Source organism: Suillus plorans (genome assembly GCF_016647745.1).
Source record: "Suillus plorans strain S12 chromosome Unknown HD556scaffold_25, whole genome shotgun sequence".
In the NCBI taxonomy this organism is placed as follows: Eukaryota; Fungi; Basidiomycota; class Agaricomycetes; order Boletales; family Suillaceae; genus Suillus; species Suillus plorans.
The window spans coordinates 261148-285907 of NW_024537409.1; the positions used below are offsets into that span (position 1 = coordinate 261148).

At 46.5% G+C, this 24760-nt stretch overlaps 6 protein-coding genes across 6 annotated transcripts; 3 read left to right on the plus strand and 3 right to left on the minus strand.

Annotated features, from left to right (window-relative positions):
* Positions 1-508: 508 nt before the first annotated feature.
* HD556DRAFT_417321 (uncharacterized protein) lies at positions 509-2234 on the plus strand. The gene is made up of 12 exons (XM_041310541.1): positions 509-943; positions 1001-1010; positions 1057-1076; positions 1127-1159; positions 1219-1315; positions 1372-1400; positions 1461-1491; positions 1555-1587; positions 1639-1715; positions 1770-1824; positions 1888-1986; positions 2042-2234. Exons 1-12 carry the CDS (start codon positions 860-862, stop codon positions 2185-2187), a joined length of 714 nt encoding a protein of 237 aa, XP_041160719.1. The 5' UTR covers positions 509-859; the 3' UTR covers positions 2188-2234.
* Positions 2235-3420: 1186 nt separating this feature from the next.
* HD556DRAFT_417620 (uncharacterized protein) lies at positions 3421-5256 on the minus strand. The gene is made up of 16 exons (XM_041310542.1): positions 5181-5256; positions 5096-5121; positions 5028-5037; positions 4962-4981; positions 4879-4911; positions 4719-4815; positions 4639-4667; positions 4550-4580; positions 4454-4486; positions 4326-4402; positions 4217-4271; positions 4058-4156; positions 3890-4000; positions 3796-3836; positions 3713-3738; positions 3421-3646 (listed from the first exon to the last, which is right to left on the minus strand). The coding sequence occupies exons 2-16, from the start codon at positions 5096-5098 to the stop codon at positions 3505-3507; spliced, it is 807 nt and encodes a 268-aa protein (XP_041160720.1). The 5' UTR covers positions 5099-5121; positions 5181-5256; the 3' UTR covers positions 3421-3504.
* Positions 5257-5356: 100 nt separating this feature from the next.
* HD556DRAFT_1442795 (uncharacterized protein) lies at positions 5357-6227 on the minus strand (the record flags this gene model as incomplete). The annotated part of the gene is made up of 2 exons (XM_041306514.1): positions 5357-5723; positions 5941-6227. 2 exons carry the CDS (start codon positions 6225-6227, stop codon positions 5357-5359), a joined length of 654 nt encoding a protein of 217 aa, XP_041160721.1.
* A 2252-nt stretch (positions 6228-8479) lies between these two features.
* HD556DRAFT_1368597 (uncharacterized protein) lies at positions 8480-8955 on the plus strand. The gene is made up of 3 exons (XM_041302869.1): positions 8480-8610; positions 8662-8819; positions 8876-8955. Exons 1-2 carry the CDS (start codon positions 8496-8498, stop codon positions 8808-8810), a joined length of 264 nt encoding a protein of 87 aa, XP_041160722.1. The 5' UTR covers positions 8480-8495; the 3' UTR covers positions 8811-8819; positions 8876-8955.
* Positions 8956-9550: 595 nt separating this feature from the next.
* On the minus strand, positions 9551-11042 carry HD556DRAFT_418041 (chromatin associated protein KTI12). The gene is made up of 4 exons (XM_041310543.1): positions 10563-11042; positions 10353-10513; positions 10216-10295; positions 9551-10165 (listed from the first exon to the last, which is right to left on the minus strand). Exons 1-4 carry the CDS (start codon positions 10714-10716, stop codon positions 9637-9639), a joined length of 924 nt encoding a protein of 307 aa, XP_041160723.1. The 5' UTR covers positions 10717-11042; the 3' UTR covers positions 9551-9636.
* A 1-nt stretch (position 11043) lies between these two features.
* On the plus strand, positions 11044-13265 carry HD556DRAFT_1474828 (uncharacterized protein; the record flags this gene model as incomplete). The annotated part of the gene is made up of 5 exons (XM_041308511.1): positions 11044-11945; positions 11995-12234; positions 12284-12475; positions 12525-12734; positions 12789-13265. Exons 1-5 carry the CDS (start codon positions 11208-11210, stop codon positions 13263-13265), a joined length of 1857 nt encoding a protein of 618 aa, XP_041160724.1. The 5' UTR covers positions 11044-11207.
* Positions 13266-24760: the final 11495 nt, after the last annotated feature.

Genomic DNA, 24760 nt, shown 5'->3' on the forward strand with positions numbered 1-24760 from the left:
ACACACAGCCAGTCACTAGAACTTTTTCAACGAGTCCCAAGGGAAGAACAGTCTTACTACACAGCCCCCGACGACCTGAGGACCCAGGAGCTTGTTGTTAGCTTGTTCCAGCGCTTAAAGTGGTGCTACAAAACGGAGCGCTCCTCAAAGGCTTGATGACGGGTCGGAGGACACATGGATTGAAGCTTGTGCATGAGGCACAATTCTGTCAAAGGAATGGCAAGAACAGGGCATCCACGCTTTCATCATGTTAATTACCAGCATCGACCAGGACCATTGGCACCTCCCCACAGAGTTGAGAAGTTTTTCTTCGTGGGAACGGCTTGGTTTCTTTGTCCCTCCCTATTGGCTCGTTGAAAGTCTGCATCAACTTCGGGAGCACCTCTATACGCTCCCCTTCAGCGTATCTGAATCTGGATTCTTGAGATTGGCCTCGCACAGACCTCGTTCGTGAAACTGTAGGCGTGGAAGCCTGTCATCATGATGTGTGCGGAGTCGTATCAGGTGAAGATGGAGCTTTGTCACATGGCTATGGTAGATACTAACAACCTGACATCAACATCCGGTATTCCTTCGCCTCTTCTTAGATAGTTTCATCCATGAATACAAAACGGACAGTCACAAACCCGCTGTCATGGGGTCCTCAGCTTGGCATGAGATATTTTTAGAACTGGAACAGTGTTCTAAATGCTGTAGGAAGTCATTCAATATCAAGTTGCTCCCCGGCGTGTACATCTGGTGAGCGGCGAAACGCTCCATCACGACCGCAGCAAGCTAGCTAAGTTTGATCTCGAACTAATCTCAACTTAGCCACCATATTGATGGATTCACAGCTCATTCATAAGAGCTACGAAGGCGCATGATATTGTGCACATTTTTTGATCTCCAGATGGTGTATTCAACTGACGATATCGCAGCAGCAATAAGCTTACAGTCCTTTAAGGTGTGTCTCCTTGTCAATATAGGGGTGAATCACAATTGACAAGTCATGTACCATCAGTACATATTTGGTGCGTACTGTCTGAACCCCACATTATTTGTCCTAACACAGTTCAGCCTCGACGGCTACATTCTGGGTAGGCTTTTTCTGATCTCTTTACGTCCGTTGTTAAGCTCACTTATCTAGACCTATGATTATGCATGTTCGCTTCATGAAGAGGTAATACACTTGTTCCATGATACACCTTGCTTCTGATATCCACAACATGCTGTCCAAAGTGGACATTTTTACTTCGATCGCACTGGAGCAAGATGAAAGGCCTGTATATTGTCACACGATACCTCCCCTTTATCTTTCTTGCTACGAATCTATATAGTGCGTTCCGTTCCAGCCCACATCGCTCCGATGATGAATTAACACGTGTTTTTCAGTTGACTTTACCCCGAATGAGAACCCAACTGTATGTGATGCGGTGGCAAGTTGATAAGAACGAACGACTTATTGCATGACTTTACGCCAGAAATGCCGGGTGTTGGCAAATATTGAATCAGGTATGTACAGGGTACATCCATACATGCACGTCCTTGTCGAAGGCCACTACTTTCTTCTCACAGGTCTCGGCATTGTATTAGTCATTTTATCCGAATGTATCTCTGGTTCCCTCCGTATTATGCGTGTTTCTGGTCTGATCCATCCAGGTTTTTTTATCCTCAGAACATATGTGCTCTGGAACAAAAATAGAATCTTGCTCGCAGCCATGCTGTGCACCTCGTTCGTGAGTTTCCAATCGCTCATAACACACAAGCTAGTGGTAAATGCCATCAGCCAGATGTTTGTCGTAGCATCCTTGAGCGTTACGTTCGACACTACCGTCCCCGCAGCATGTACATGCTCTCACCTTTCCCCTGAGTTTCACGACAACTGAAATATTTTGCTCTCTTTCGCAGATACGACTAGCGCAATCCCGGGAATCACAGGGTGCCACCGGAGTTCGACCAGTTACCGGCTCTTCATACCATTTCTTCTCTCTTCCGTGTTCGAACTGGGTGGGTAACCAGGAGCATATATATATGAATGCCCATTGACTGGTGTTCTCCCCAGGACTCATGATCCTCACGCTCATACGTGCCATACAGAGCTGGCGGACAAACCCAAGCCGTCTGTACCTTGTCCTGGTGAACCACAACATATCCTATTATGCATGCGCTCTTCGTGAGTTAGCATTCATTCGCGCTGTTTTTCCGTAATCATCCATAATCATTCTCTTTCCTCAAGTGTTTTCGGTGACGACCGTCTTCACATTGCTGCTCCTTCAGGTGCGTGAATGTCCTACATGCATTTTATGATAGAGCCGTTGATGTTCCGCGCCCCAGGATACCTACCAGACCATTTTGAATGGGTATGCACCTCTACATCCTGCTGCATATTCTTACTAATAACACCCGAAACGTACATCCACGTACAGTTTCCAGTTTACGATCCTTGCAACCCTCGCCACGCGCATGCACCTTCATCTCTGGCAGATGAACCGACATCCACACGGCTCTACTAGTGCCCTCGTGCATATTCCAATGTCCGACATTTCATTCGCATATCCCACGGAGTGATTTCTTATTCTGTGGCTTATTCTGTGTCGTTCATGGAGCGAGGCTTGGACCGTACAAGATGACTGATGGGGTGGGCCTGATAGAGTTTTGCTACCTGCTGAATTTATAGGATGAGTCTGTCGTGGGGTGGTAGGGACATTTGGATATCCTCGGTCTATTTAACACCTGTATTTTCCACTGTAAGCGGTGGCGGCTATCCTCAATGCGATAGCACTCAAGCTTAGTAAACCAAGGTTTGAAGGACTCTCGCCCACACATACCTGCATGTATGAACTGGTATTGCAACGATAAACCTGCCTGCGAATGGTGTGGACATGCTCTTCTTCGAAAATAGAACTCATATTTGATTCCAACAAATCCGTAAGATATTATTTTTACAATGTTGTACAAGACCATAGAATATCCCACTTAGGTAGCAGTATTTCCATCACGGACAGCAAAGTCTACAAGGTCGTCAGAGAAACAAATATAATTAATCTGAGCACATACACGAACGCCCAAATTCTGCAGGCAAGGACGAAAGTCAGAACTGCGTCAGCAGGAATCAACTCATTCAGATACCACTGTGACGGATGAGAATGATTTGTCTGCGACAAGACAGGAAAATTTTGTTGACATAACAGCTTCCAGATATCTAACAGTAACAAGCGCACGATGTGCTAAACACACTGCACTGTGGACATAATGCAAAATGGAAGGAGATATGAGGATTTTTCGACCCAGGGCGCAATAACCGACCCTCTGTCAATACCAAAAGACCTAGATGCCACCGCTTACATTAAAAACTAGGGTGTTGGGTAGACCGAAGACATCCAAATGCTCCTCCCACTCCGCAACAGACTCGTCCAATAAGTTAAGCATGTAACAAACTCTACCAAGCCCACATCCACCAGTCATCTTGTACAATCCAAGCCTCGTGCTCCATGGACGCCACCGAATAAGCTACGGAGTAAGACATCACACCGTGGGATTTGCAAATGAAATGTTGGACATTTGAATATGCACAAGGGCACTAGTAGAGCGGCGTGGATGTCGGTTCACCTGCCAGAGATGAAGGTGCATGCGCGTGGCAAGAATTGCAAGCATGATAAACTGGACACTATACGCGAATGTACGTTTTGAGTATTATGAGTACAAACATGCAGCAGGATGTGGAGGTGCATACCTATTCAAAATAGCCTGGTAGGCGTCCTGGGGCGCAGAACATCAATGGTGAGATCATAAAAGGCATTTAGGAGATCAGTGCACCTGGAGGAGTAGCGGTGTGATGATGTTCGTTACCGAGAACACTTCAGAAATCAGGATGACTACGGAAAAATGGCATGTGCGAATGTTAACTCACGAAAACCGCATGCATAATAGGATATATTATGGTTCACCAGGACAACATACAGACGGCTTTGGTTTGTCCGCCAGCTCTGTATGGCACGTATGAGCGTGAGGATCATGAGTCCTGTGGAGAACACAGGTCAGCGTGTGCCTGTATATATATATGCTCCTGGCTACCCACCCATTTCGAACAAGGAGAGGAGAAGAAATGGTATGAAAAGCTGGTGACTGGATGGACTCTGGTAGCACCCTGTGATTCCCGGGATTGTGCTAGTTGCATCTGTGAAAGTGAACAGGATGTTTTAGTGGGCATGGAACTCAGAAGGAAGGTCAGAAGTACATGCTGCAGGGACGTCAGTGACAAAGACGATGCCGAAGGTAGCTACGATAACAATCTGGCTGATGCATCTACCACTAGCTTGGATATCGTGAGTGGATTTGGAACTCACGAAAGAGGTGCACACGATAGCTGCGAGCAAGATCCTATTTTTGTTCCAGAGCACGTATGTTCTGGAGACAAAAAAATCTGGATGAATCGGGTCAGAAACACACATGATACAAGGGGAACGATCGATACATTCGGAAAAAATTACTAATACTGTGCCAAGACCTGTGAGAGGAAAGTAGTAGCATTCGGGAAGGATGTGCATACATGAATGTACCGTGCACGTACCTGATTGAATATTTTGCAACACTCGGCATTTCTGGCGAAGTCATGTAGTAAGTCGTTCGTTCTCATGAACCCTCCATCACATCACATACACCTGGGTTCTCATTCGGGGCAAAGTACACTAAAAATGTTAATCCATTGTCGGAACGATGTGTGCTGGAGCGGAACGTACGATATAGATCTGTGGCGAGAAAGATGAAAGAGAGGTATCGTGTAACGATATAGAGGCCTTTCATCTTGCTCCAGCGTGATCGAAGCAAAAATGTCCACTGTGCACAGCAATGATATTATCAATATCAAAACCGATGTGTATCATGGAACTGGTGTATTACCTCTTCATGAAGTGAACATGCATAATCATAGGTCTGAATAAGCGAGTTTGACAGCGGACGTAGATAGATCAGAATCAGCCTACCCAGAGTATAGCCATCGACACTGAACTATATCAGAACAAGGAATATGAGGTTCAGATAGTACGCACTGTGTATGTACTGATGGTAGATGACTTGTCAGTTGTGATTCGCCCCCGTGTCGAGAAAGGAGACACACCATAGTGAACTGCAAGCTCCTCGCTGCTGCGATATCATTAGTCGAATACTCCATGTAGAAGTTAAAAAATGTGCTTCACACATACATCATATGCCCTCTTATGAATGAGCTACGAACCCATCAATGTGACGGCGTAAACAGTGGGATGGTCTCGGATGAAGCGTTTCACCGGTCACTGGATGTACCACCGGGGAGTGCTTGATAACAGATGCAGTTGCAGCTTCTATGCTTGAGGCAATGATGATGCCGGCCGCCGTAGTTTCACCGATAGTCATGACCAGTGAAAAGTCGCGAGAGCCAGGGAAGCTCTTCGTCAGCATCTTGCTCGTTATCTGTAAGATTGAGTGGAGCTGCAGGGCGAGTTCTGCGTGAGATATCTGTATTTTCTCGAAGCTCCTGCAGCTGTTTGAGTACCACCATTGTGCATGATAGCGCAATTGTGTCCAGCTGACTGAATCGTGCAGAATCATGGCACAATTTGTCCGGCATAAATTTTGCAATTTCAACAATGACGTCATCACGGATGACTCTTGCACGTGCAACTCCGGAGAAACAGAACTCCGGGACGTATATAAGGAATCGACATTTTGTATGAGGTTGAAAAATGGTAGCGACGCGTTTGACGATTCTGGATGGTATTGATAATGTGAGTACGATAGGGTCGTCGTTATCCGCGGGACAACCAATTGGCCGAATGCCATGGATTCGGCCCTACGAATACCCGAGCGAATTCAAGATAGGTCAGCGGTAACACTGGCAACAACGGCTATTACTTTCAGGTATACCGGTCGCAGCCTGACGCGCATTACTCTATTCCAAATGTCCTTTTTGTATACAACACTCACCGAGGAGATAAATGGATAAGAACAGGTGCATCGACACAATAAAGTCCTAAAGTGATTTCTTCGTCTGCAGTGGCAGCAATCACATGAGCATTGATGGAACAGATACCATCATCAGGTGGTGCATTTCTACCGTCCAAAATGAAGACGGAGACAGAAAGATCCCCGACACTGTCTTCTGGATCAAGAGACACCGGCACAAACCCATCTGCATCTTCCAAAGGCTTTTTCTCGGCCCCAGAGCATAAGGAGTAGTGTGTTGGACGCCCGCAACAGCACATCGAAGCCATAGCGGTGAACGACACACGCAAATAGGAGACTGCCGAGCACACACGGGCAGCGAGCGATAGAGTGCATGTGGAGCTCAGGTGTGAGTCACACGAATTGCTTCCGCGGGACCAAATGTTCTGTTCTTATATATGAGAAAAGGTAAAACAGAGCCTGAGGAGTGTCTGTCAAGTAAATGTATCGTGAATGTCCAGAATACTATATACTGTTAGTGAGAATAAATGAACGAGCTGCAGTCTATGAACTCGATATCCAACATTAACAACCATTTGTGCTTGGCAGAGGTGCACAACAAATCAAAAGCACGAGACGAGCCAACAACGTGAGTACTCGTGACCGTATGGTCGCTGCACCTGGTGTGGCAGCCTGAATTCTGCTATTTGGAGTAGGTTGCGTGGTAGACGTCGAAATAGCGGCATGGTGAGCTCGCGATGACGACCCCTGGCCATGCAATTGGCTGCTCTGCTGTTGCTTTTCTTTCGTCCGGGGAGCAACAAACAGGGACTACAGCGGAATTATTGAGCCACGGTGAATAGAAGCACGCACGAGGAAAGGAATACCTTTTTGTCCTGTACTGCAGCAACTTCGATGGTGTGAAGACCGTGATGAGAGAAAGTCCTTTGCTTTGGGCGCTGCTGGAGTTCAGTTGCTTCACGAGAGCGACGAAAGAGCGACGGAAGGCGGGTGAGGAGCGCACGTAGACTCCCCATAGAAGGTGCGATAAAACGATGGGAGGAAGTGTGATGGACACCGGGAGACGTGGAGCACTGATTGCAAGAGGTAAGAACAACAATTGATTAAAAAAAAACAGACGACGCACATGAATATCTCCTCGTACACCATCAAAAAAGCCTGGTAGCATCCGAGGGCCACGAATAGGTGGACGGTGCGTAGCATTATTCTAGAGTGACAACCGTGAAATGGCCTAAATCATTAAGAAACACGTCACGTACGTTCATTGGCGACTTTGCAGCTGCCACCTGCGGGTGAGATATTAGCGTGTATTTAGCGAAGAGCGGTGAGATCTACATCAGGTAGGAGAAGGTCTTGAAAGACAGCTTTTCTGAGGACAGCCTGAATGTCCCATGCATGCACAATTTCGTCAACCCCAGCTGAGCCTGTTCGGACTAGCACTTTTCCATCGGTCGAAAGGGCTGCGCATTCCACACTGTATTCGTACTGGAGCGGAGGGACGACTGGGAGGTTTGTGTCGAGGTTCCATAGATGCACCGTTTTATCATATGATGCACTTGCAAGCAGGCGGTCGTTTTGACTCTGAGACAAGGAGATGGCGTTTATGAGATTTGTGTGGCCTTGGAGGGTGGCAAATTTGGCCCCAAGTGGCGGTGTCGAATATCCTAATCGGGCCTAGTAACTGACACGGAGATGAGTTTCTTTCCGACTCGAATCTGACGTCCAGGCCAAGCTGAAAACCCAAGACTGGTGTTTGATTTTTTTGAGCAGTTCACCGGTTTTTGCATGCCAGATTTTTACTGCGTTCTCGTTGAATCCTCCGGTTGCAAATTTTGTCAAGTCGGGTGAGTAAATCACTGTTGACACCCAGTGGTGCCCGGTGTTGATTGGACCCATTCTTCTAGTCGACTTCACACTCGATGTTGCCAAATCTTCAGCGTGATTTCAGGCTGTGCATCATGCTGTGCTCATACGTATAAGCGATTATTCATTTCTGTCGGTCCAAATACAGAACATACGGTGTCTCATTCACTAAGCACAGGCTTACGCGTCCACTTCTAGGTCGCTCGACAGGTGGCTCCTTATGAAGGTGAACACGCTGCAGCTGCCAACCCGAGCATGTCTCAATAAGTCGAGCCGAGCCCCGAGCCCAGGTCACGGCCTACACAAGACTTGAGGCTCAGATTTTGCAAAAGCCCAAGCTGGAAGCTTGCCATCTGTTCGTGTCACCCTCATCCACGTAAGGTTTTCCAGCGCCCGCCACGTCACCTTCGCATTTTGCAGCCAAAAAAGGCACCTTACAGCTGGTTTGGGGTCATGGACTAGGTTTGAAATCTAGCGAGTGACTGAAAATCTGAAAATCTGCTGAATAAATCATCATGATCATAGACCGAACTCGCTAACTGCGTCCGCTACGTTATTGTGAGCTCTCGCGATGGACCTTTATATCACAGAGCGTGAGCTGGCATCTGTCTATCCAATAGTGCAGGCCACATGCAGATCGGCCAGCCCCTACACTACTTGTGTATAAAAGCCAACGTAGCTTTTGACTCAGACAACACCATTAGCTTTTAGCGATGATATTCACCTCACTCACCACCATGATCATATCTGTCGCAGCGATGGCTAGCGTAGCTGTCGCCTCTGACAACCTGGTAATAGATCCCCTGGGGCTACCTTGCGGCGACCCTAGTAAGCACTTTTGCATACCTTAGACTACATGCTGACGGCTGGTATTCACAGATACGGTGGAGTGCTCAACGGGCATCAAAGGTTGGAACAACGACAACGATTTTGGTTATAATTGTGGACCTTATAGCATCATTGATGCCTATGAGGCATGCCCGTGTCAAAATTGCTGTGTGGTAACCAATGGCGTCATCAGTTGTTAGTGAGCCCGAGTGAGACTGTCATTGTCCTCTGCCATCAGAGTCCCAGTGTTGACATGCTCGCTTAGCATGATGTGTGTCAGAGGCACGAAGGAGTGGTGCGATGTAATGTCGATAATGTAGCATGTATCGATATTCTGGGCTCACTTGATTTGATCATCGTTGCTGACCGGAACAGTGGGAGATTGGCGTTTGTCGCCGGTAAGAAATACCATTATTGTATGCTTGCCTGTCTAGCCAGGCTCCGCCCACCGCTCGACGTCTGGGGGCTGCTACATACCGGGTCAAGGATTCCGGTGCGACAGTGCGCGCGAAGTACAAGAGTAGGACGACTGACCAAGTAGGCTCACTGAAGCACCCGACCAAGTCGAGGGTGAAGCAGAGCTGGTGGCCTGGTTTCCGCGGCGGCGCACCACCAAAATTTATGCAATTCTGAAAAGAACACAGTATCAGCAACATCAGCTTATTCGTCATACGAGCATACAACATGCAGAGCCTCCATAGTTGTGTACATCCGAGACGGTTCTTGAGGGTATAACGTTTCAGAATTCGATGGTGTCCTGCGTAGATGTTAAGGAGCGAAGGGCACCTGGGAAAGGTGTGACTCAGCACAACCGTTCAACAAGATCAAGGAGAAGACTTCTTCGTGAAGGTGAATGCTGCGATTCATCTATAAATTCGACGAGAAAGTGACACTGCATGAGAGATCGTGTTCACCTGAGTTGATCATTTGATCTTGGATGCACGTACCACATATTACAAGCCCTGTGTTGTATTACTCCCGGGATTATAAAACCAATGCTCTTGTTTTGGATGCTTAACGTGCAAGTCACCTCGCAACACCCAACCCCTCCTCTAAGAACTCTGCAAATGCACGTCCCACGCCTTCCTCTCCCCACTCCACCCTTCCTTTTTCCGTGCTTCCCAATGTCACAGCTTTCCGGCGCGCAGCCACGAATTGGCGCTTGAGCCGTTGCAGCTCTGACAGCGTCAGTGCACGATGCGGGAGTGTTAAGCGAACACGGAGAACAGAACTATCATTGGCACTGGTATTCGAACTATGCTCAAGCGAATCGATGGTGAGAACGATAGGTCCCCCGAGTGGGCCAGCACCCTGAACAGCCATGAGCGCAGAAACCAGTGCGTTTGTCGTATGCTCCAGAGTGCGGAGGGCGTCTGTGGGTGCTTTGGGTGTGATCTGAGTGCCGACGTTTGGAGGTTTGACGATACCAGTTGTGACTGCATCTGATATACGTTCGAGTGGGGGTGTTGGGTCGTCCCAGGCGATGGTGAAGAGTGGAGCGTCCCAACGGACCATGGATGAGGGTTCTTCGAAGCGTTGGATGAGGGCGTCGAGGCTGTCTCGAGCTTAGGAATGGGTTGGGAGATAAAAAGGGGAAAGACTGACGTTTGAGGTTTATATCTCTTCCCATCTCCTCGTTCATCATTCCATTTCTGACATTGATCAGGCGTAGCAAGTACATAGACCTACTTTTCTCAATTGTGTTAGTTGCGCGAGTAAGAATATCGTGATCTATTACACACCGTAGCGACCCTTACTCCAGCCTCTCGGGCCTTGCAATACAGTTGGTACCTAAACCCCTTGATGTAGTTCATCCCGTCTACGATAAGGATTGTGTCTTTGGCGATGTGCCTTGTGATAGCGGTGAAGAGAGTTGCGCGGGCGATCTTTTCTTGAAGGGAGTCTAATTTTCGGGGGTCAGTCTGAAGAGAAGGAAGAAGATGGGACAATACCATCATATGACACGCGATCAACGGCCAAGTCATCGTCTGAGATGACTTTTACTTTGAGTTGAGGGCTTGAAGTTGATGAGAGAAAGTCGTGGATTTGGGCTGCGCGGGTTGATTTTCCAGAGGAGGGGTAACCTGAGATGGTGATGAGGGCCATTGAATGAGCCGAAGATCACATTTTCGGTTCTGACAAATTGTTTTTTACAAATCATCTTGATCGACGTCTTCCTCAACTTGTTACTAACAATCACTGCGGAAACGAGAAAATAACCCGATAGGGTTGATGTAGAATTAGAGGTTCTAAACATACTATAACCGGAGGATGCACATTGGGCTTGTTCCTGCGGCTTAAAGTAGGGAAAGGTGAGCCTTTCGGACTATAACACGAGGCGGGAAAGAAGTGATGTGTGGGGGGTTGGTTAGCCCTTTTAGTAGCTAACCCAACCTAGTTAATGATCTGCTTAATGTCATTTGCGAGTCCGCTTTATGTCTGGATATGAGCTCAAACCAATTCCGATTAGAGTAGAGATAGGATGTAACATATGGTACAAGCGCTTCTACTAGGGATCCACGCCTGGGGCTGCGCTGCTCGATGGCGGGCCAGCCTGAATCTGTCGTTCTGTCGTTCCCTTCTCCTCGTCGCACACCATGTTTACAAACCAGACCTCTCAGCGGCGTCCCAGTGGTGCTCCGAATAACCCAGGTCAAGGTGCTGCCAGTACTAGTGTGGGGGTTGATCAAGACAACCAACAGCAAATAACAGAGGCGTACCGTGCTCAATTACACTCCATTCCACACTTGTCCCCACTCCATCGTGTTGGGAATAACTTGAACCCGCTGCAGCACGATGATCCGTTCACAAATAGTCAAGGATTCCCTACCCCTTCACCGGACCTTCGTCACCTGCAGGGATTTCCTACGCCGTCGCCAGATCTTGGTCGTCAAGGGCCATATATGTATGGTGGTGGACAACAGCAGACACCCGCGCTGCTTAGCATGAGATCTGGTGGTCCGAGTCAAGGTGGTTCTCCAGATGAGTATCAGCAACGCTATTTGTTTCATCAGCAAAAAGCAGCACCGCAAATGAATCAAGGTCCATACCAGCATGGCTCCCACACGTATGACGAACAGTTGCAGAATCTTAACTCTATGGTCGCGAAACTCGTCTCTGAGGTAGCAATGCTGTCGGAAAGTAACCAACAAATTCTTCTTGTTAATGCACAACACTCTGTCGCCAACGATACACTTACCTTGCAAGTCAAGACCTTAGAAGATCAAGTTCAAACATTGAAAAATGATATCTCGGAGTTGCAACTTGAAGCTACTGCAAAATCGCAGAAGAAATCGAGCGGAAAGAACATTTCCAATGACCACCCCGCCTTAAAAGTCGGTAAATTGAACAATATTACGAAGCAAAAAAACTCACACGCTGTAGCAACTGATCCCGCCGATGTTTTGCAACCTTTGTGGAATCGATACTACCTTGAATAGAAATCAGCGACCGGAGGTGTTAGGTGCCATTCAACCACTAGAGAATGGAGCATTTTACGAGACAAGCGAATCTGGAGGCAAGACGATCCAAGTCTGGCACCCAAACTGGTTGGGACAAGTAGATGAAAGCGTGAATGCAAAGTTCATAAAAGAGGTTGCTGACTGTGTCTATAATGATGAGAAGGTAAGCATTATCGAAGTCAAAGTGTTTCACATTCTCACAAGTTTCATAGCACTGCCGCGAGAGCCTCCACACAAAGGGGGAGATCCCTGACGAGGACTTTAATATGCAGGTCATTATGCAATGCACGAAGGATTACTTTCGCAACATACACAAGCAAGTGTTGAGTCGTAGTGATGTCGGAAAGGCCAAGAAGGCCCAGGAGAAGAAGGATCAAATTCGTCAGCGGACTCGTCGTCAAACAGTCAGTCTAACATTTGTGAATAAATAAGATGTAACTTACTACCATTCAGGCTACAAAAAACCGTCGGCTAGCAGCGCTTGACTGGGAAAAAGAGACTGGTAACGTTGGAGCTGTTGCAATGATAGACACAGATTTTGCATCCGACATCTTGTCATATGATGAGGGTGATCTGAGCGAGGACAAGTTGAATCGAAGAGCGAAGTCTGGGGCAGGCAAAGGTGCAAATATGGCTGTGGGGTTGGAATGGCGTTCACCTCAAGTGAGTATTTGATATGTTCAAGAGCTTGATTGATGTACCAACCTTTTTCATTAGTTTGTCGCATTTGGACGATTCCTAACGCTCCGGAGCTTGAAGACTCCAGATGACAGCAAAAAGGCACTGTCAGAGGCAAACACCGCAGCTACTACAGAGGGAATGTCATCAGCAACAAATCCAGGCACCAGAGAGCGTCCAAGTAAGCGTCGTAGGACCACAGCAGGCCAAAACAAGAAGTTGATCAAGAAGACTTTTGACATCAACCCCGATCAAATGAACAAGAATCCCCCAAAGTCGGCAAGGAAAAACGCACCATTTGAGAATATGGTCGCTAATCACTGGAAGAAAGCTCACCCTGACATGGCGATGCTTCAAGGTGTCGAGTGGCTGAAGGGATTTTGGGATGAGGCGCAGAAAGATGACTTTATCGCAGAGGACTGGGACTATTTGGTCGAGCTCGCAAAGTGGCACAAGAAGGAGGAGGAGGAGGGTCTAGACACAAGTGAAAACGAGTCTGTTGCTGGATCGCCTTAGAAACAATGAATTGGAACTGTACCACGCACCTTTGTAATTCTTGTAACAGCGTCAAATTTGATGAGCTTCATCAGAAATTATTACTGTGTGACTACTATCAGATGTTGCACAGACTCGATGAGCTGTAAACATACCTTCGAAAGGTCAACTGTAGCCCAAATCTTGGTTTTGTCTTCTCCGATCGAGACTGTGGTCATCCCGAGCTGACAAAAAATCCAATCAGGGTCGATAAGATGTGGGAGTTGGGTCTCTTGGCCGGTGTATTCTCCCAGTTTCCACAAGCGTAGGTCTGCAGAATAGCTGGGTGAATGAATGAGAGCATCTGATATGAATGATAGTACGATGGTCAACTTACAAATTACTCCAAACTTGTTCGCACTCTCCCCTCCATGGTACAAACCAGCGCATACGAGCAAACCAACATCAGGAAAACCCTCCCAGGGCAAAAATCACATAATTTTCATAAAACATGTAATTTAGATAATTCTGTGTAATTACAGATATTAGGATAAAAAGCACCAAAAGATGATGTGATTATTGAGAATTATTTGAAAATACAAAAAGTGTATCTATTTATATACAAGTTCAACAAAAAAAGTATTACAATTATCATATATCAATCACTCATCAACAGTCCACTCTCATGGGATGTGACAGTGTGGGATGATAACTCATATGAGAATAAGGAATTCCAACGAGTGAGTAGTATTAGGTACCTGAGTAGGACAATTTGATGGACTTAGTGATATCCGATGTCAACAAGGACAACATGTGTAAACAAATAAACAAAGAACTTTGTTGAATATTTGTGCTTGTTTACTCTCACACTCACTTGTGGTTCGAAATTCTTTCACTCGCTCTCTTCCACCACCACCACATCACATTTGAGTCTTCAACATCCCAAGTACTGTCTTCGAGCCTCTTCACCGCCATCAAACGATCTTTGTGAGTGTTTATTGCTGGCACTCATTCTTGCTCATCACACTCTCATTCTTGCTCGCACGCAGCACATGTAGACTCGACTCTGGATGGGGAGTCGCAGTGAGTGAGTCTGTCAATCCTCCTTAAAGCTCGAGCCATGTTGATCCAAGTTGTTGCCCGCCATTTGCAGTGAGTGAGTTTGTTGATCTTCTTTTGAGCTCGAGCCACACTGGTCCAAGTTGTTCCCTGCCGTTCGCAGTGAGTGAGTCTGTCAACCCTCCTTCAAGCTCGAGCCGTGCTGATCAAAGTCGTCTGCTGTTTGCAGTGTGTCGATTCTCCTTCGAGCTCAAGCCACGCTGATTGAAGTTATTGCCCACCATTCGCAGTGTCTTGGTGAGTTTATCTTTTTTTTACAATCGTTTTTTCATATTTCTAACTTGATATTTATATGTATTACCTGCGGGTCTGACGCTGATGGTGCCGCGGCTGTGTCCTGCTCTCAGCTAGTTCATGATCTTCACGCCGGTATGTTGCTTGTGTTAGCATCGGCTCCTACTTTCCACTAGCCCTGCCCCAGCCTGGTCACTTGTAAGTGTTATACTGCTTGTCTATACTCATTTTTATTCACCCCCCACTCATTCCAGCTTGTTTTTTTCGTGTTTCATGTGCTTGTCCACACATGCCATGTGTCCACTTGTAAGTGCTTTTATCTGCACTTGTTTTCGTTCGTTCGCACTCATTTTTAGTCATTCTAGTTGTTTTTCGACATCTGTATACCCCCGCGCCCGATGCTCATCTACACTTGTAAGTGCTTGTCCGCGCTCGTTCTTAAATGTCTGCACTCATTCTTGTTGCAAGGGGTACAATTTATATGGGCTTCGTTTATGCAAGGCAGGGATTGGGTATTTGCAGTCATTTGTAGCACATATAGCTGTACAGTAGTGTTATGTATATCTTCTGATCAAATATTAGTCCGTTTTACTTGTAACACTGTCTGATGTGTGTGATTCAATATGCAAAGTTTAAAATATACTCTCTGAAATTCACAATATTGTAGTCTAATATCAAGTAATTTGTGATAATTATCCTTGAAAAATAAGGCAGTAAAAAAGTCCTTCTAAACAAAATAGTCTTCCTAGTCCTTCTAAAGCCGATAATTCTCGATAATTCTCAATGATTATTGAGAATTATCATAGTTTAGAGGAGATTATCATAGTTTAGACGAATTTCCCTGGGGAGGGTTTTCCTGATGAAAGAGGTTCATCCACCACACGAAATCTCTGATCAAACTGGAAAATCTCAAGAATTTCGCCATAAGCATGAACAGGGCTTGGACCAGGGATGATGGTGTGAACCAGAGATGACCGATTTGTACCGACTGTTCTGGAAGCATAGTATCGTTTACCATCAATTATCACATAGTCAAAAAAGACTGCGTGACGATTAAGTGGGAGGCTGTGAGGTACCACTGGGTGGTCCGAACGACAATGAACAGGTGACAAAGGAAAAAGACGGCATATGGTGAATGCGAGGAGTCGGTATGTCTCTGTAGACATTTGCTGTTTGTGATGTCGAGGACTAAGGGCATAATCTTGACCAGCTAGTTGTATTTGAGCTACTGGCTGTAGTATAACATTCAAGAAGTTGGCGTACCATCAACATTAACATCGTCGAGATCTTGGGACAGTTTGGCAAGTGCAGCAACTGTCCCCCTTTCGTCATTGGATCCCTTTAGCATCGCTTTTGCTGCTTCACTTGGAAGTGTCTTGTTCGGAGAATTCTGTAATGTAAATATCTATGAATGATCGTTGGTTAGTGACAAAAGCTGAGGCGTGGTGCGATGTGGTTGACTTACCAGTCTTCCAATCTGACAAGTCCTTTGAAACTCTCTAAAGAAGGTCGTCTCCAGCTCGCCGTGTGCATGATTGTTGGTCTTGAAGGACTTCAAAACCTTATTGAGGCGCTCGAACAAGAATGTCCAGAAGTCATGGAGGGGGCCAAAGTTACGTGCAAAAGTGCCAACATGAGTCGCATAATGATGGTTTGGTTTGAGTGCACCAGATCCATAAAGCTAGATGATGCGAGGTTGATGAGCACCATAGCAAAATATATGAAACTTACGTGTATAAGCTCTCCACAATATTGTGAGATAAGCCGCTCAGCTTGACTGATGTCATCATCAGATAGCTTCCATCTGATGAGAATTCGTAGCGCTGCACAGAGCTTCAAGAAGTTAGCAGGGTCATCAGGGTGAAGCGAGAACTTCAAGTTTGCATCTGCATCTTCTCCGTCACCCACGGTATCTCCAGATGTCTGTGGTTGTGACTCAGTTATAGGGACCAAACCAGGAGCAAGGGGAGGTGGACGTATTTGTCCTTCAGGCAGATCTTCAACAGTTTGCATTGTTGCCTTGCGCTTTTTCGAAACCTAGACTCAAATCATATTCAGAAGTGACTTGTTGAAAAGGACCGCTATAACTCACCCTTTTCGCAGCGGCGCTCGCCTTTTTCTCAGCTGCAAGTCTAACCTTGTCAGCTTGCTTCGCAGCTGCAATTCTGAGTTTCTCCTGTGTCTTGGCCTCTGCAATAGCAAGCTTCTCTTGTGCAATTCGTGCCTTCTCAGCCTCAAATGCGTCTTTGCCCAGTATCTTTGCAGCAGCTAGGGCCTTCTTTTGGTCCGCCTTGGAACTTGCTTGTGCTTGCTTCTCGGACTCAGCTTTCTTGATGGTGTTGACACGGTGACGAAGAATGTCATCATCGGCATCCATTGGCAAACAGGTACTCCACAGCTGTGGGATCTTGTCCCAGTGAGTGAGTTGCGTACTGACAAGTCTATAAGTAAGAGCAGGACCCACTACAACTGGTCCATAGACGGTAGCGAGAAGGAGCCACTGGTCTGCTGTAAGAGAACCACCAGATGGCATTCCAATATCGGTCGGTAATTTTCCGCACGAAGCAGGTACAATGAACTATGAAGATTAGGAACGGAGACCTGCATATAAATGACACTTACGTCGGCAAGCATCTCATGAAACATGTCTAGTTCATGGTTAGCACGAAGAATTTTGCCTTGAACCCAAATATTATAGAAATGTGTCTTAACGAGACCTATATAAGAAGTGTGAACACCTCTGAGTTGATAGCGATGCAAGATGGAGAACTCGCCAAGGAAGAGGTTGTGCATGGGATCAATGACTATCTGTTCTACAAGATCGAAATATGGCAGATGTGAGAGTTGTGTGTATCGAGTTGCATGTTCCTTGACAAAATTCTTGCGTGCGTTCACTGTGGTGAGCTTGCGATAGCGTTCACCAAGTTCTCGTTGCTGTTCATTTGTCCGAGGTTCAAAAGCTATGAGAGAACTGTTATCATGCGTTTATTAGTTAGATAGTGCTATCAACATACCGCCATTTTCAAAAGCCCGTGGTTTGTCCTTGTCCTGAATCGTGATCCAACATGCTGTACAAAATTTTGTGTGTGAGTGAGACGCAAAACCTCCAATTTTGTGTGCAGCAGGTTTATCGCAGACTACAGCAACCAATACTACACGGACGAGTCGACCTGCAACAAAATTAGTACTGACATAGTACTCGTAAATTCTTGGATGTAAATACCCTGGGGACAGGATTCAGTTGGGACTTTGACTCCAAATTTCCATAGGCGCACTAAGTCTGAGATAATGGGACGTAAAAATCGCTGAATTTGGTCAGGGTTTTGCTCTTTGGGTCCAGGGAGAATACTTGTACACATCAGGTTGGATGTTCGATATCTTTGAAGAGAGTAAATCAGCGAGTGAGGGTAGATAAGATGGACTTACCGGTACTCCGGTGGAAGATTGCAAATTGAGAATGATGTTGGACATGATGAGTGGGACGGTGCTATGTTACTCCGTATGTAGGAGAACCTAGGATAACGGTGCATGTATATAAGAGTGTCATGTGAGTAAGGGAAATTAAACCTACCAGTCGACACCAAGGTTGACTCCGATACGAAGTTCACCATTTGGCCCATTCTTCTCATGAGGGAAGTTTGAGAAAAATAAATTACCATCTGGACTCTTGAGCTTTGTGCGACACACAGCGCCATCAAAAATATCTGTATATGTACCGACGGTGCGAGGTTTGGAACGCCAACCATCAAGAACTGCCTCGAGACCTGGGATTTTGAGGAGGGACATGATCTGCTCAGATAAAGGAAGGTAGGGGTATTTGATGATAGGTGTTTTCATAGCCCGTAGATTGCCTCGTTTGGTTGTATTCGGAAGGAAGAGGTCGACTGCACAAGTCATGCAGGTGTCGTGGCATTTTGTTGACATTGCAGGGGGGAACACGTCACGACAGGTAGGGCAGACGGGGAGAGTGAGCACATCCTTGTCGACACCAAGAACTCGATTGCTTGACTGCAGCGTAACAAAAGGGACCTCTATTGCCGGAGAGAGATAGACCAGGATGAGACCAAATATAGTCAGCAGTGCGTTACAGGCCACACGAGGGAGGTGGAATTGCAAGTGTAGCCAAGAGACAAGTGCATATATGGTGATCAAATGCGGGGGGACATCGACGAGATTCGAATTGTCTGTAGAACTGAAACCTTCGTCCAGCATGAAAGGATCGGGATCATCTTCGTTGACGTCCAGATCAACACCAGGACCCATCATCTCGTTGTCTCCATCTTCATCTAATGCATCAACGTCGATATCAATTTGATGCAGATCGTCGTCCTCATTTTCATCTAGAAGTGGGACCTCTTTGTGCTGCATTTCCTCGATAGTATTGGAGAGGTCATGCTCAAATTGGCGCTGTTCAGGATCAGGTTGTAGATGGTGAGCATCGTTGGCTGTGAGTGGACGTGAGCCTGCAGCAGTAGCTCTGTTGTACGCGCCAAAATGGTCGACAGCGAAAAGGAGTGCTTCTGGGCTGTGAAAATTAGGCCCAAGATTGGGTAGGGCATGTCCGTGAGTCATGATATCAAGATCTTCGCCTGTTAGAAAACCACAATCCAACATCTCTTGTTCAACAGGAGACTCGGACATGCGGGGAGGATCATGAAACTCGACATTGGGCGATATTGGAGGCTGTGGGTCTTCCAATGGGACTGAAAAACTCCGAGCAACTGGTCCAGGATCCTGTGTGGCCCGAAGCACAAAACGTTCGCCAGCTCGCCTGAAATGTGTTTGTGATACAGTCGTTTTGCGAAGGAGGTCACTGCGCTGGTGAGCACGAAAGATATGTTCTGCTACAAGTGCACCATTGCACTTATGAGTCTCGCATCGACACCTTTGATGGCCCATTTCGTGCAATGGAAGGGAGAGCCTGTAGACAACACCTTATGGTCAACGTTAGATATCAGATGGCGACACGCTGCTTGACGCGTCAAAGTACATGTCACGTGTTCTTACACTTTGCACTCGATAAACGTTTAAACAAGTCCATCTTGGGGGACAATTTACAAGTACTACATTTTGAAAAAAGCCGCTTGTGATATCTGCAGGGAGTATTAATCTAATGCCTTGATTGCCTCTGATGAATCCAGAATTTCATGTAATGTCTGGTGAAATGATTACCAAAGATGCGATAGTACATAGAGGAAATTACATACTGTGTTGTCGCCATGGCAGTCAGCATACCAACGAGTAAAGGCTGGTGGTGTTTCTGGCTCAGAGTAGCTGTCGTTGATCTTGAGTTTCTTGTTTGCAAATTGATCTATGAAGCCTCGAGCTTCAAGTGAACGTCTCCGTTTCTTTGCAAGAGATTAGTTTGAGATGGTAATGAGAGTGTTTTTAAAAACATACAAGCTGTTCGGACTTCTGCCAGCGGATAACACGCTGCTTTTCAGGCGACTCAGGCTCCGTTGCGCTGCTGTCCACTGATGATTCCAGAGTTGGTGGTATTTGGTGCCGTCGAACAGGGTGTTGAAGCGAGATTTTGACTGTCTGCAGAAGACAAAAAAATTCAGGTTGGTGTTTGGTATATTTCAAAGGTAAAATAAAGGCATGTTTCTCAGCCGTTGAGCTTTGATGCAAGGATTCACCTCCTGGAGGCGTGTCCGAGAAGCCCAACAGCCTCTGGACCTGATTCACCTCCTAGAGGCATGTCAGGCCAGGGAGAGAAGGTGCCAAAACTAATACAATAACCTCAAAGTACTTACCACAGGTCCTGGTCGCTTTGATTCAAAAGTAAAAGCAAACGCTTGGATGTGGGCCGGCAGCTCGAGCCTGATAGTATTATCTGTCATAGCGGTTAAGTATTAGTTACAGACTTAGCGAAATTTTGAAAAAAAAACTTACTAGAGACGCTCGACGCTAACTCGAACGTCGGGTTATGTACGATTGGTCTTTCAAGGAGGCGAGTTTGGTTCGAGTTATAGGTGCTAAAACGGGCGTTGGTATTTGGTCTGATTAGACATGTTTGCTCTAACCTGATGTACGATTTGGGTCTGTTTAATTGATCTCACGGGTCTATAAGGTTGAAAAATTCGCCAGGTCGAATTTGGGTCTGGAAATAGTACTCCGTACTTTCTACGTCGGGTTAGACCTGGAAAGTCGATCGAGTTAGGGTAGAGTTATTTTCTCGTTTCCGCAGTGAATATAAAGACAGCTAATGCAAAACATCGTAAAAGTACCCATTTCTATAAACGGAAGCTGTCAAAGATGGAGGGAGGTTGCTACAAGCATACCCATCTTACAGATCTCAGGGTGGATGCAGTGTCTCGCCCGGATTCAATCCTCGATATACTCCAGTTATGTCCCAATCTTTCCTCGTTGGTAATACTCACTCCAAAATTTAAGATTCCTTGAAGTTCGCAATGATCGCCCTGTCGATGTAAAAAGGCATTCATCGGTTGTTGAAGGTATTATTGGAACGGTCGGAGTGTGCCCTGGATAGCCTGATGTTCAGCAGTCAAGTGGGATGACAGATGTCGATGAGCAGCGAGCAGAATACTCCAATTCCCTCCCTCGATATAGGAATAATGGAAGAGGAATACTTTCCGACTTCTTACAAGACATCCGTCCGTGTTCGACCCTTCCGGAGTTATCGCTTCGTTTTATTGTACTCTGTAATTTATAGACTTGAGGGCCGACATCAAGACGGGTACTGTTGACTATGGAGGGTTCAGGATGACACAACTTACGACGGCTCAATCAATTTGAACGTGGTGAGATTCCGAACTAGGACTAAGAACGCTCCTGCTATGTTCGTTGAGTATTGTAATGGACTGGACGTGCTGTCAGGATCTACCCAGCGGCTCCGCTGCTTGGTGCAACCCAGAAGCGGGGATGAAATAGTTGTTCATATGTTGAAGTATTAATGGCCATCAGCGTACCGAGACGATGCACAACAGAGAAAAAGCACGAGACGAGCCCACAATGGGATGGGTGATGGCCGCGTGCCTGCTGCACTTGGTGTCGTAGGGCTAGTAGCAGGAGGTGTTGCGGACGTTGATACCCCGGTAGGCTGAATTTGCGATGGCAGCGCCTGTGCTTGGCCTTGCTGCTGCTGCATGTATTTCACCTTTTCGTGTTCTGGGCGCGGAGCAACATACAGTGCCTGCACAAGGATGGATCGAACCACGCGATTAGAAATTTTAAATGCGCCCGAAGAAAGCCATACTTTTCTGTCCTGTACTGCAGCAACTTCAACGGTGTGAGGACTGCGAGGAGAAAAGATAGTTAGACTCAAACGTTGCTGGAGCTCGGTTGCTTCGCTGGTGGGGGAGTGAGAACGACGAAAGAGCAATGCAAGGTGACCGAGGAGCGCGCGTGAAATCTCTATAGATGGTGTGAGAGCATGATGGGGGCGGGCACTGGGAGAAGGGTTATGGACACCGCGCGATGCGGAGGACTGAGAGTAAGTAATCAGGATTCAGAATACGAAGTTATTCAAAAAAAACGTCGATGACGCACATGAATGTTGCCTTGCATACCATCGAAAAACCCCAGCGGTACTCGACCGGCATTCTTGGACTGAGCTGGATGCGTAGCATCACCCTGGAATGACGATCTTATGTAAATGATATTGAAACGAATAAGAAACACGTCACGTACGTTGATTAACGACTTTCCAGGTACGACCTGTCAATGTGAGTGTGAGATTCAATCCAAGCCTTGACCAATGACCATGGTTTTACCCACAAATTAAACTCACATCAAGAATGGACAACAAGTCTTCAAGGCCAATTTCTTTGAGGATGGCATAGATATCCCATAGGTACACAACGTTGTCCTCGCAGGCGGTGACTAGCGATTTTCCATCAGCGGAAAAAGCGAGACAGCTCACATCCTTGTCGTGTTGGAAGGGTAGGCATACTGGGAGGTTCGTGTTGAGGTTCCACAAGCATACTGTTTCATCCCATATTGATGTACTTGCAAGGAAGTGGTCGTTCCGAGCCAAAGTCAAGTTGAAAATGTGACCCTTGAGAACAACGATTTGCTCCCAAGTGACTGTGTCGAATATTTCAATCGGACCCAATGACCCGGAGAGAAGCTTTTTTCCATCTGACGTCCAAGCCAAGCTTCGGACTGATTGATCCTGGTGGAGTGTGCTAAGCAGCTCGCCCGTCTTGGCATTCCAAATTTTTACAGCGTTTTCGTTTTCTCCGCCTGTCGCGAATTTTGTGTTGTCCGGCGAGTATGTCACCGCCCACACGTATTGGTGACCGTTCTTGATTTCCAGGACAGTTCTCCCAGTTTTGACGTCCCACACCCTCGCAGTCCCGTCCCAGGATCCGCTCACGACTCGCTCACCATCTCCACTCCAGCACACTGACCCCACATTCTCAGTGTGTCCTATCCATCTTGCAATTACCCTCCCCGTCTTTACGTCCCATAACCTCACCGTCCCACTATCGCTTCCGCTGGCAACAGTCTTGCCGCTTGGAGACAACGCTATTTTTTTCACATCTGCCTTGTGTCCCTCATCTCTCCAGGCATCGCCGACTTGTACATCGTTCTCCAGGTCCCATAATAGAAGTGAGCCGTCTGCCGAACATCCGATGATGTATCGTCCGTCATGCAGGTGCGCAATATCGAGTATTTGGCTGGTATGGCCTTGCATCGTCCGACGTGGTGTAATCGCTGGCATTTTACTGGTTGAGGATGTCATGGTTGGCGCTTGGACCCTTCACTACGGCTGATGGTGGACAATGTGTACGATAAATAGTTTTCTGATAATGGAAAAGATGACTGGTGAGCTGACGGGCCTATCATTGTCAATCAAATCTGACGAGAATGGCTCCTTACAGGATTAATTCAGTTTATACGTGCGGGACGGCTTCGGACTACCGGTACTTGGTAGTGCCAGAATTCTCAAAATTGTATCTAAGTCGTCGGTAAGCGGATAATCAGATTTACAGATAGAGTATCACTGACGAGACACACCTGTTCAGACTAACTCAAAAACAGATAAGACTACAGTCACTTGTAAACTGAGAAAGCGGACGTTTGGTTTAGAATAGGGAATATGGGCATCCATCCTTTTAAGTCATGTATCGCGGTGCGTATTCCATCCTCTCATTTGTTTCACAGCTTAAGTGCTGTGCATTTCTTCCAGAAAATTTGGAACTCGGATATCGTAAACTCTGGATGTCTGATATAAGCTGTACAGCATGTTATCACTGCTGTATTTCAAAGCTTGCTGTGCTTATCGTCATTTGGCTCTTCTAGACTAAAGTCTCCTTCGATACCGGTACTCCCCATTCGTGCCGGATATTGTCAGGGATAAAGCCCTATCTATCGCCACTGTGTGTATTTTTCAATCCTCTAAATCCTGACCACAGGGTCTGGATGTTATGTATACTTGGTGTGCAGGTAAATCGTGTCCATTTCGACTTCAACATGATACTGACATCTCATTTGGACTCTATGAGATGCAGTTGTCTTGTTCCCCCAGTGTCATAACTTCAAGGGTAACGTGTCCAGTTTATTCATTTATTGACAACTGAATGGAGTCCAAGTTCAATACTGTGATGGTCTACGAGGTGCACTTATCGTCTACGACACACAAGATCCATACTGTTTCTCACATGATGTTGATAATGGTCATGGTCAGTGAACTCGGAGAAATGGATTGCGTTTCTGACATTTAAACGAAGAGTTCAAGTACCATCATCGGATCGGCAAGCAAACTCGATGAATCAATACCCGTGATGTAACCGGCTCCGACTTTGCAAGTATTATCATGATGCTCCATCGCCTCTAGATCCAAAGACAGGTAAATCCTGAATCAGTACTTATCAGCGGTGTCAGGAGTTATCAAGAGGGACCTGATATGCCTTGCGCTGTCATATCAACCTTCAGCCATACGAGCGGTATCGTTTCCGCTTAGTACCTCGAGTCAACATGGCTTGCAAGCCTAACGACATTTATATTCTCGGTTGGTAATTATAACCATAAAGCTCACTATCATCGAAGTTGATGCCCAATACTCGTGGTCGACTCCATCTAGATCTACGCTACAGAACAGTATTTCTTCATTCTCGAGATCAATCAGCCTGCCGGCCACTATTGGATGCATACAGATCAGAATTTAGGAACAAAGTCCGCGGCCATCTTGGGCTATGCAGGTTCTTGCGATGTGG